Consider the following 12,780-nt stretch of genomic DNA (forward strand, 5'->3'; position numbering starts at 1 on the left):
GCGCTAAACTGCCGCCCTACTACTGCCATGTGGTACTGCAACAAACAGGGCGGAGTGGGGTCGTGGACCCTTTGCCAGGAGGCTCTGCGTCTCTGGCAATGGCTGGAACATCAGGGCGTGACTCTGGTGGTTCAACACCTGGCAGGTTCTCTGAATGCCAGGGCGGACGAACTCAGCCGTCGGTGCTCGATGGATCACGAATGGCGTCTGAACTCGGACGTGGCGCAAGGCCTCTTTCTGCGATGGGGAGAGCCTTGGTTAGATCTATTCGCCACCGAAGAGAACGCGCAATGTCATCAGTTCTGCACGTTGGAATTTCCAAAGAGGGACTCGCTCGGAGACGCTTTTCGTCGCGAGTGGAGCTGCAGTCTGTTGTACGCCTTTCCGCCTATACCTCTTCTGCCCAGAGTGCTGAAGAAGATCAAGCGCGACCGGGCACAAGTCATCCTTGTGGCTTCGGACTGGGCACAAAGGTACTGGTATCCTGAGCTACTCAGTATGTCAGTCGATCCCCCGGTTCGTCTGCCTCTTCGGGAGGACCTTCTGTCGCAGCAACAGGGGACAGTCCTCCACCCGAACCTGTCCAGTCTCCACCTCCATGCTTGGAGATTGAGCGGCGACAGTTGAGGCCATTTGACTTGCCTCCTGAAGTTTGCAACATCATTCCGGCAGCCAGGCGTCCCTCCACAGAGACGGTATACGCCTGCAGGTGGAACAGATTTGTGGCATGGTGCACAGCAAAGGCTGTGGATCCCCTCAATGCCCCTCTCTCTGAGGTTCTTCTCTTCCTTCTTTCTCTTGCCCAGCAGGGCTCTGCTCTGGGCACTGTCAAGGGCTATCTTTCGGCTCTTTCAGCCTTTCTGAGGCTGCCTGACCAACCTTCTTTGTTCAAGTCCCCTATCGTAAATCGATTCCTGAAGGGCATCACTCATACCTTTCCTCCTGTTCCCTTCATGATGCCTCAGTGGGACTTGAACCTGGTTCTAACATTTCTGATGTGCGCTCCCTTTGAGCCACTTCACAACTGTCCTCTTCGCCTTCTTTCTTTGAAGACTGCCTTCCTGGTAGCCATCACCTCTGCCAGGAGAGTGAGTGAGCTCCAGGCTCTCTCTTGTAAGCCTTCTTTCCGTTCAGTCCATCCGGACAAGGTTGTTTTAAGGACTAGGCCCTCCTTCTTGCCTAAGGTGGTCACGGCCTTCCACATTGGGCAATCCATCACATTGCCCACCTTCTTTCTGCCTCCGCACCCCTCGAGAGAGGAGGAGAGGCTCCACCGTCTGGACCCAAAACGTGCGCTCTCATTTTATCTGAACCGCACACAGCAGTTCCGGGTGGATGATCAACTCTTTGTTGGGTACGCGGGCGCTAAGAAAGGGAAAGTGGTGCACAAACGGACCATCTCTAGATGGATTATCATGTGCATCCAGGCATGTTACTCCTTGGCTAAGAAGGAACCCCCTGTTGGGCTGAGGGCTCATTCCACTCGATCCACGGCCACTACAACTGCCTTGGGCCGAGGTGTGCCCTTGCAGGACATTTGCCAGGCAGCTATGTGGGCCTCGTTGCACACGTTTGCAAGGCACTACTGCCTGGACAGTCAAGTCCGGAGGGACGGCTACTTCGGCCGTTCCGTTCTCCAGGACTTTCTGGTGTAAATATTGGTTCGCAGACCCACCACCACGGGGATGGTATTGCTGGGGTACCTATTCTAAGGTAAGGAATCTATCACTAACGTGTCTCTTTCAGATGCACAAGTTACTACTTGTGTAACGATATATCTGTAAGAGACATTAGTTAGTGATAGATTCCTTACCGACCCACCTATCCTCCCCGTTCTGCGAACCGATATCTAGGGTTAAGGTCATCCCCTTTCAGGGCCCTAGTTTCTTGTCACCAGTGTTGGTTTTTGTCATGGCTCTGCGCTTCTGGCGCGGAAAAGCTGTGGCTAAGAACTGACGTCAGCACGCGGAGGCGGTGTCTAAGTACGACGACGTCATCACGGCGCCCACGACGCCGACGACGGACGCGGAGCCGCAGACGACGCCTACCGACGCGCTAGGGTACTGCTACGCAAAACTTTCCGGATCCAGTCTGACGCCTGGGGATATTCTAAGGTAAGGAATCTATCACTAACTATTGTCTCTTACAGATATATCGTTATACAAGTAGTAACTTGTGCATTGTCCTCACTAGACTTTTCATAAATGTGAATTACAGTTCCTTACATGGAAAGTTGCTGTTTTAGTTGCTATTACCTCACTTAGAAGAGTAAGTGAGATCCAGGCATTAACAATTCAAGAACCATTCATACAACTCTCATCACAACAAAGTGGTTCTTAAAACAAACCCAAAATTCCTTCCAAAAGTCATTTCACCGTTCCACCTCAATCTATTGAGTTGCCAGTATGCTTTTCTCAACCACAAACAGTTGTGGAAAGAGCTCTACATACATTAGATGTAAAAAGAGCGCTCCTCTACTACATAGGTAGGACAAAATCATTTCATAAAACAAAACGGTTGTTTGTGTCCTTCTCTCTCTCCTCCACATAAAGGTAATCCCATCTCAAAAGCTGGAATTGCAACGTGGATTGGTAAATGCATTCACATTTGTTACCAAAAAGCAAAACACACTCTATCCATTCGCCCTAGGGCTCATTCCACCCGTAAATAAGGGGCATCTATGGCATTTCTAGGAAATATACCCCTAGATGATATCTGCAAAGCAGCTACATGGTCTACACTGCACACATTTACAAAACACAACTGTGTAGATGTGCTGGCAAAACAACAAGCTACTGTGGGCCAGGCTGTACTCTAAACATTATTTCAAACTACTGCAACAGATACTGGTGGTCGCTGCTAAGGGAGAAAACTGCTATGCAATCTATGCACTAGTGTGTGGTCTGCAGCCCATATGCCTCGAACGGAAAATGCTACTTACCAATATGCATCTGTTCTTGGCTTGTAGGGCTGCAGAGCCGCACACGCCCACCCGCCTCCACGGCTACCTATATCTGTTCCAATAATATCTTAGTTAGATACACAAGACATGGACATCTTTTTCTGTACTTATACAACTCCATCATTTCCCCAATGGCGAAAAACAATCTGAAGATGGAGTCGATGCTCATGCGCACTACGCTCTGCAGGAGGAGTCATCTACCAAACTTTGGGCCATATGTAGGTAATCACTATTTACCAATTTTTAAATACCGAATTTTACCGATTCGGTATTTGAAAATCGGTAAATAGTATGTAGGTAATAATTCGGTAAATTTTACCGGATCGGTTATATTCAGTATTACTGATTCGGTATTTACCGATTCGGCAATTCCCATTCATTCCCATTCATTCCTATGGGCCTGGAAGCCCATCGGAATGAATGGGAAGCCATTCACTATTACCGATTCGGTAAATACCGAATCGGTAATAGGGTGAACATATCCAAGGGTGGCAGGATGTCACATTGACACCCTGTTGCACCCCTGAATCAGTCATGTGTGCACATGTGGCACAGATACATGCCCTAAGGGCATGTATGTCTGCCACATGGCACTGACAAAAAAACAAAAAAATGCTTTTTTTAAAGGTATTCGGTATTTACCACCAACTTATAGTTGGTGGTAAATAACTAATCCTGAATGCAAAAATATCTCTCACTTGAGTGCCTCCTACATAGGTTTCAGGATTCAGTAATTTTTCTATTCGGTATTTTAAGAATTCGGTAAATTACTGAATCCTTAAATTACCGATTCGGTAAATCACCGAATCCTTGAAACCTGTCTCCTACATCTCAAATCCCTAAATACTGGTCGGTAACGGTGAAGTTTACCGAATTTCACTGTTACCTACCGGTATTGCCTCACCTACATATGGCCCAAAGACTCTTCCAAGACAACAACAAAGTGTAATCGTCAAGACCCACCACCAGATGGCGATCTATGCACTAGTGTGTGGCTCTGCATCCCTACATGCCAAGAACCGATGCATACTGGTAAGTAGCATTTTCCTTCTATGTTATCAATTTTCTTAAGTGTAAGCCACATCCTTGTCTATTTTAAAATAAGAGTAATGTTTGGAAGTGTATATGGTTATGTAAGTGAGTAGCTCTTACACTTGATTTGAATTGTTTCTTGTTAACCGCATCGCTGCGGCAGCTTTTACCGCTGTGTGCGGCAAAATTCAAAGAGCCGTGTTACATGACGAGCTCAGCTCATCATCAGCACACGACCACCGTGGCTGATGACGAGCTGAGCTCGTCATCCGCAGCGAAGAGGTTAAGCGCTCGAATGCCGAGGCGTCTTGGCGCCGGTCGTGATGCACAAAACAGAACGTCATAAAAGAATTTTAGAACCTAGAAAATAGACACGTTTTCAGCTCTTTCCTAAACATATAAAGGTTAGGCTGGAGTCGAAGAGTGGACGGCATCTTGTTCAATGGTTTGGATGCACTGGACAGGGAGCGTCCCCCCCCCCCCCCCCCCCACCACCTTGCCTTCTGAATTTTTGGAACACAGACAAGACCCAGCATGGTGGATCTGAGTGTTCTAATAGGTGTGTGGGAGGGCAGGTTTGATATACAGGCGAGGAGGCTTGAGAAGTGGTTTTGAAGTAAGTGGTTTATTGAAAACAGATGTGGTTGGGATTGAATAGTTAGATAGTCCCTGGTGTTCCTCCTCGTCAGATGAGTCTGCAGATGAGCTGGTTGTCTTGCTTTCCTTCTCCTGGTCTCCCCGGTGGTCGTCCCGGAGGCTCAGAGGAGGGGAATGAGACAGAGAAAGGAACCGTAAGTATTCTGTTTTCCTGTTTAGTGTATTGGTTTCCTACACCACACCGTCGTGCTCACTATAAGGCTTAATTTGTGATGAGAACAAAAGAAGTAGGAATTAAGGTTCTTGTGGGCCCAAGAAACAAGTGAGAAAGGAGAAAACAAGGGTGAGGGTTAGGGTCCTAACATCGTGTTCAGGTATAATATAGGATCAGCAATTAGATCTCAGCACCCCTAGAATGATGGTATAACCAGTGAAGAGATTCAGCATAAATCAGGTGGTCGAGGTCTTAGGGGTCATGCAGCGTTTATCAAACACATATACCCTTAATGCGTATCTTTAGTGCCTTTGATGCCTACCCGACACCACCTCCCGCTTCCCTCCTCAAAACACATAGAATAAAGAATAAAATAACTTACAGGCCCCGCCGCAACTCTCATCCGAGTTGCGGCCGCTCTTCAGCCTCCTCCGGGCACCACCAGTCTTCACACCAGCTCTCGTCCCCGTCCTGGCTTCCTGGTATCCCGGTGTCTCGTCTATCGGGTCCCGCGTCTTCACTCCGCTCTCCTGGGTCTTCAGGCGTTGAAGTAACGGGTCCCGCGTCTTCTCTCCGCTCTCTCCGTGCTATGTCGGGTCCCGCGTCTTCTCGGCGTCTCCTCTCTCCTCCCGCGCCACTGACGACCTCCTCCCTTTGACCTCCGAGCCTTTTCATTGGTTCAAGGCCGTCGCTTCCTGTTGCCGTCCAGTCCACTTCCGGGTCACGTCGCTGGTCGCGTTCCTGTGGAAAACAAGTAGATGGTGGAAGTCCTGTGTGTTGCTTTCGTGTTGGTTCCCGAGTACAAGGTGCTCCATCCAGTGTATTAAAGGTAAGCCCCGGGTCTTCCTCACATCCCCTTTCCCATGCTGTCCTTCTTCTAAGGATTGGACTTTGAGGATATCTGGAAAGGTAATCTACATTTCCCTGGTCTCTTCCTTTTCTGTGTCTAGTATGAAACCTGAAAGGTTGTAGGGAAAGGAACCATCTGAGTACTCTCTCATTATGTCCCTTGTTTCTAGCTAACCATTCTAATGGTGCGTGGACGGTAAAAAGGGTGAACTCTCTCCCTTCCAAATAGTATCGTAGGGATTCAATGGCCCATTTAATCGCAAGGGCTTCCTTTTCGATGGTAGCGTAATTATTTTCCCTAGGAAAGAGTTTACGGCTAATGTACAGAATGGGTTTTTCTCCTTGTGCAGTGTCTTGTGATAAGACCGCCCCTAGTCCTTGATCTGATGCGTCCGTTTGTAAGATAAAGGGACGGGAATAGTCAGGGCTAATTAGGACAGACTCGGATGTTAGAGCGTTCTTTAGGGATTCAAAGGCTTGCGCTACAAAATGAGGAGGAGCCTTCAAGATCTCCTCGGTTTTGCTGTTCTTTTGTAGTAGATCAGTCAGAGGGGTAGCCAGTTGGGAAAACCCAGGTATGGTGGCAGTCATCCTCCTTGATCTGAGCGCTGCATTTGACACCGTTAACCACAATATCCTTTTGCAGCGTCTCCTGGATACCGGAATACCTGACAAAGCCCGAAAGTGGTTCAGGTCCTACCTGAATGATAGATCCTTCCAGGTATATGAAGGCAATTCTACTTCCACCAGTAAGCCTCTGGGATGTGGAGTCCCGCAGGGATCATCATTGAGCCCGACGTTATTCAACGTCTACATGAGGCCACTGGCTGAGATCGTCCGTCCGTATGGTATTAAGATCATTACCTACGCGGACGATACTCAGCTGGTGGTCTCTCTGGCTCAGGAAGGGGGCTCCTTAGCGGGTGTGGATCTTGCAGGCTGTCTGGAGATGTTCAAGAGTTGGATGACCAAGTCTTGTCTCAAACTCAACGGAGACAAGATGAGCTTATGCTCCTGGGTCGGCTCGCACCATCTTCCATTTATACTCTTTGGCCACCCTGCTTAGGACCTGCCCCGGCACCCAAAGATACCATTAAGAGCCTTGGTATCTGGCTGGACAGGTCCCTGTCATTTGACCAGCAGGCAATAAGACTATCTCCCCTTCGAAGCAAGAAAGACCGTGGTTCTGGGCCTAATCCAATCTCGGTTGGATTTCGGGAATGCTTTATACCTGGGAGCCCCTGATTTCACTCTGCGCAAATTGCAATTGATACAAAACTGCGCCGCACTGACTCTTTTACAAATCCCCCGCAGATCTTCAGTAAAGCCCGGCCTAAGGAGACTGCACTGGCTCCCCGTTAGGGAAAGAGTCAACTTTAAATCCCTCTGTATTGCACATCAGGCCTTCTGGTCTTCAGGCCCAGTAATCAATTTACCTCTCATTACACCCTATCATCCTGCCAGACAGCTGCGCTCAACCGATGCCAACTTGGCCATTGTTCCTAAAATAAAGAAAACAAGATCGGGAGGCCGCTCCTTTTCCTATAATGTGGCCAAGATGTGGAATGCTCTTCCCCTGCATCTAAGGTCCAACCTCGATCTCACCTCATTTCGCAAACAGCTGAAAACGCTCCTGTTCATTAATCAGTAGTCGGGTAGATATCCTTCCCCCAAGCAACGTAAGCCTCAGTGGTAATTGTAGCGCTTGGACGCCTCAGGGCAGCTATGTGCGCTCTATAAAACCCATTTAATTCATTCATTCATTGTTAATGCCTCCCTTAACCTGTAACTGAGGATAGCGATCTGTTCCACTCTACAGATCGTCCACGAGTGTTGTTTAGCACAACTATACATTTTCTTCAACATGGGATATGGTCTAGCGAGCGGAGGCTTCACTTTCTAATATGAATACTTCTAAAGACAAGGAAGGTACACCGATGATCTCGCTGCCTGTCAGACAAAGCCTTTTTGTCATGTGCTCTGTTTCCAACTTTTGGTCTCTCTTTTATTATGAAATTGGCCTTTTCTTTTTTTTGTTTACTCATTTATTTATAGTCTTGAAAAAGCCATTAGGATTAGGTAGATGACTCTAAAATTAACAATGACAATCAACACCCAGAACAGACATCAATGCATTCCACCATTTCTTTTGCCTTCTCCAAGGCCTGAACCTTCCTATCCCTTGGAAGACCAACAGTTTAGTATCAACTTCCAAAAACTATACATGCAAATGAATTAACTCGTATTCACTCCCAATGGCAAATAAAACAAAAAAATGCCCATTCCAAGTTGTCCAGGAGGGACATATCAAGGTAGGAGCCAATAGAAAACCTTAGGACATTATTATGTCTTGGCCAAAACTCCAGCTCTGAGTTACCAGCTTGACTTCAAATCAGAGGCTACTTCACACCCTGGTCAATTCACCCTTTTGGTGAAAGCATATGCAAACACATCTCTTCTATTATCCGTGCCATCTTAGTCATGAAACAACTTGAGTCAATTCAGTTTATGATGTTGTTCTTGAAGTCTCAATGCCTAGCCAGTAGGCCTACTGTAAAGACTGCTCTTAATTTGTTCCACGGTTATGGTTTGAAAGATAGGAGGAAGGGTTTGCGTGCATGTCAGTTTAAAATGGACTGATAGCAGAAACTACAATGAAAACAAAGTCAAATACCCTAGAATATTATAATAGTTGTTTTGTTTTTAGGAAAAGTGCAATCCACATTAACTGTGTTTATTTTCCAACATGCACTATATGTTAATATTTCATAAGTAAGGCACATAATTGTTTATTTACAAAATCCTCTGATACTATGTTTTTTCTAGGTAATCACTGGTTCTCTGCAGTCCCTGGTGTCGATGTTAAAGTTCCCTCTGCCTTCTGTTCAAAAGAATACAGAGCACTTAACAAAACTGCTTTTTCTCCTGCTGAAGGATTATGCAAAGGCTGGTGCAGGAAAAGGGCAGAATTTCCATCTTGTTGTCAATTGTTTCAAAGTAAGTTGTTTTTTGGTTGTGCCACTAACTTAAACAAAACTATAGAATGGCCCTCCTAATGATTGGTGTTTTCTAGCAACCTATGTATTTGTGTGGCAAGCTCTGCAAACTATATATGCTTCCTTCTGCAGCAGTGCTCCTTGTTGCTTCATGGTATTTATAGCTGTTTGCTGGGTTTTTGTAGCCTCACACTGGTGCTAGATCAATTTGGAAATTGAGCTTTGGGAATGAACTGTGAAGCACACCCAATGCTTGATTATTGAGGTTTCTGAAAAATGCTTCATCAAGGCAGCTTCTAAAAGCTGGCAGTAAATTGTCTGTCATTAACGTAGAACATATATTTAAATTAGCCACTTTTTCCTTCCAATTGAAATGCAATTATTACATCATACCCTTTGCAATGAAAGAGCTTCCAACTGCCACTGTAATGCACTAGACCCAAACAGAACAAAATGTGGCTGTCCTTATTGAACGTCTGATTTACTTATATTCATTTAAAATGCATTTAATATTGTATCACTAGTTTTTTTAATTGTTGAAGCCATGAAGCAGACATGTATCAATGAACCCCTGCATAACTATGTTTTGCAGCGTGAATCCTTTTCTAGATTCACATCTTGAGCATTATTCCCCCATCTAGGGGTTGGGTCCGGAATTGTCTTTTTTCTTTTTTTTTTTTTTTGTTTAGGTCTCTGTCGTCCACCATTTGGTGCCAGGTACGTCCCCTGTGTGACGTCGGACGGTATCTTGGAGGTTGACGTGCGTGGTAGCCATCTTCAGATTATTTTTTCCGCTTGGGTCTGGAAGCAAGAGGGGACGCTTCGAAGAAAATTTCAATTTTTCCTCAAAAACTATAAAAAGAAGATGATTGCCGATAAATTTCATCAACGACGTGACCGGAGCAGAGCATCAGTGTTAACAACACAGAGGACTACTTTGGTCCACAAATGGCGAGGTAGGGGTCATGGAGAATACCCCCTTCAAGTTCTGCCCCAAGTGCCATCCCAAGTACACTCTACGCGACCCACACGACGTCTGCAACCTCTGCCTGCCTGAAAATCACCAGGACCAAGGACTGTGAGGCCTGCGCTGCATTCTTGTTGAAGCCACTTAGAAAGCACCAAAAGCAAAGACAGGCCAGCTACGCCACAATATCGCAGACAAAGAAAACTTCTCTCAGAGACCTGGGCTTCTCTAGCAATGAGGAAGAACATGGAGCACCAGCGGAGTTGACACACGTGGGATCGGACGTCGAGATCCAAGAAGGGGACCCCGAAAAAATCCACGCCAAGAAGGCGAGTGACTCGAAAAAGAAGACGGAGGAGGTAAGACACCATAAAAATCCATCTGATCCAAAGGACCACGAACATAAGGCACCCATGGCAGCCCCGCCGCCGAGCAAGAAGTCGATCGAGGGTCAGCCGCGATTGAAAGAACCTCACGAAACCCAACCAAAGGCTACAGAGGATGGAAAATCGCTGAAAACAAGGGTCGAGCATGAACCCGCAACAAAGAGACCAACCCCATCAAATACTAACGTTGACGCTGGGAAAAAGAGAAAATCTCCTGACGCTGAGAGGACCCTCGAAGTTGAAAGGAAAAGGAAGAGACTCGAGGAAGAAATGGCAACGCTTCTACAGAAGAAAAAGGAGTTTGATGCCTCACTGAAAAATCTTCGCATACCAGAGCCATCGGGTGCCAAACTGGAAAACGTCGACGCCGGAGAGGTAGAAGATACCGAGGGAGAAGAAGAAGGTTTATTCGACTCCCCTCCAACCCCTGAATTTTGAGCCGAAGAACCTGAGGAATACGGGGACATACCTGAAAAAGAGGAAAACTCAGAAAACTTCGAGGATACGTGGAGCGATCACGACACCAAAAGCCCGAAAGAAGAGATCTGCAGTTACCCTTCGAAAGCTTTGCCTCCAGATGACATAGATTTCTACAATGACCTCGTGAAAAAGGCAGCAAATCAATTTGGAGTAGCCCTAGAGGGAGGGGAGAAAAGAGGGTGCATATTTCTTACTGGAAACCCTGGCACCAGCTACAAAAGTACCTTCTTAAGCTGCCCAGTATTCTGGACCAAGGCAAAAAGGCCTTCAAGGAACCAGCTTCAAATAAGGGGATAACCCCCAGAGTGGAAAAGAAGTATATAGCGTCCTCAAAAGACCCTAAATATATTCAGGGAACTACGGTACCTGACTCAATTATTGTCACCACAACCAGAAGGTTAGCCAATGCAATCTCCAACACCGGACCTCAACCCTAGAAGGAGAGTAAGAATGGAGAAGAATGGAGAAGGAAGCAGTAACACAGTGACGTATTGCAAATTCAAATGCCCTACTAAATAAATGTGGCCACCAACAGTGGGATGAAATAGAGGAAATTCTCAGCTAACTCCCTGAGGAGGACAAGAAAAGGTCAAGATCTTTTATCCAGGAGGGAAAGAACGTGGCAAACACCTGCCGTAAGTCTGCTTTGGATGCAGCAGATACTGCTAGTATGCAGATGTGCACAGGAACCATCCTGAGAAGACATGCCTGGCTCAAAATATTGGGTTTCAAACAGGAAGTTCAAACCTTCATCATTAAAACACCATTCAATCGAGAAGTACTGTTTGGAAAGAAGGCAGATGAATCCCTCCAACAGATAAAAAAGGACAATGAGACTGCAAGGGCAATGGAGGCTCTACTGCAGAGACGTTAATTTAAAAGAGGGGAATTCAATAACAGAAATACCACAGGTAAAGGCACCTTTTGGACAAGGACAACAAATGTCACAGCAACCCCAATGGCAGAACCCAGGTCATTGAATGGGTCAGCAGTCAAGCTGTAAAGGGTGGCAACAACAACAGAAGCCGCCCTTTCGGTCAAGAGACAATGGCAGAGGAAGAGGCCAACCCTCTAGAGGAGGAGGGAATGGATCCAACAGACTCACTCACAAGCAAGTTTCCACACAAGGCACCAGTAGGAGCAAGAATATTCTTATTCCTAAAAAAATGGAAAAATATCACAACAGACAATTGGATTTTAAATTTGGTAAAATACAGGTATTCCATAGAGCTAACATGAAAACCACCTGCAAACCCACCCAAAACAAGAAGATTCCTGAAATCAGAGAACATACTGATAGAGGCAGAAATCAAAGAACAATACCAAAAGCAAGCAATAGAAGTGGTACCGAAACAAGAATTTTTCAAAGGAAACTACTCCCCGTATTTCCTAACACCCAAACAAGACTTAACTCTAAGGCGAATCATGGACTTAAAGTTCAAAAACAAATTCATACTGATACAAAGTTTCAAAATGTGTACTCTTCTGGAAATAATACCACAAATCCAAAAAGTAGACTATATGGCAATAATAGGTCTCACAGATGCCTACTTATATATCCCTATGAACAAAAACCACAACAGGTTCTTGAGATTCCTGCACAATGGAACACATTACCAATTCAGGGTCCTACCTTTCGGAATAAAATCAGCTCCACAGGTATTCTCAAAATGCCTAGCCGCAGTAGCAGCATACATCAAAAGAGAGGGAATCCATGTCTACCCTTGTCTGGACGACTGGCTCACAAGAGCACATTCAAAACAAACATGCTACAAACATGTTCAAGCAGCGATCCGAACGCTACAAAAACTAGGGTTTTCAATAAACCATAAAAAAATCCTCAACAAAACAAGAAAAGGAAAATAAATTCCTGGGAGCCACATTGAACTCAACAAAGGCAAAACTGTATCCCACACAAAGCAGGATACAAACTATCCATCAGGAGACAACACTTTACCAGAAGGGTCAATCTCTGACAGTGAGGAAGGTCATGAAACTAATGGGCATGATGGCATCATGCATTCCACTTATCCCCCTTGCACGCTTACACATGCGCCCAGTCCAAGAATGGCTAACCAACAGCTGGTCCCAAGCTAACAGAAAAGGAAAAAGTTGCAGTGGAATATTAAAAAAAGCCAGCACCTCCGCTATGTTTGCATTGAAGTTAAATTATACCTCTTTCTTTTTTAAGGCATGCTCTATGTCTTCATACTGTGCCACCAACAGTACACCTAATACATAATGGACAACTCGGTATATATTAATCAACTTAGAAACGTAGACAGAGCACAACACAA

The 12,780-nt window shown here is 45.8% G+C and overlaps 1 protein-coding gene across 1 annotated transcript in view; it reads left to right on the forward strand.

The window, feature by feature from the left end:
* The window catches only part of UTP20 (UTP20 small subunit processome component), a 1,022,377-nt gene that overhangs the window by 745,267 nt on the left and 264,330 nt on the right, over positions 1–12,780 (forward strand). The window contains exon 49 of the mRNA XM_086919130.1: positions 8,481–8,651. Coding sequence (XP_086775256.1) covers positions 8,481–8,651 — 171 coding nt within the window. The remainder of the gene's footprint in view (positions 1–8,480; positions 8,652–12,780) is intronic.

Source organism: Lissotriton vulgaris, chromosome 1_1 (assembly GCF_964263255.1).
Source record: "Lissotriton vulgaris chromosome 1_1, aLisVul1.2, whole genome shotgun sequence".
Classification (NCBI taxonomy): domain Eukaryota; kingdom Metazoa; phylum Chordata; class Amphibia; order Caudata; family Salamandridae; genus Lissotriton; species Lissotriton vulgaris.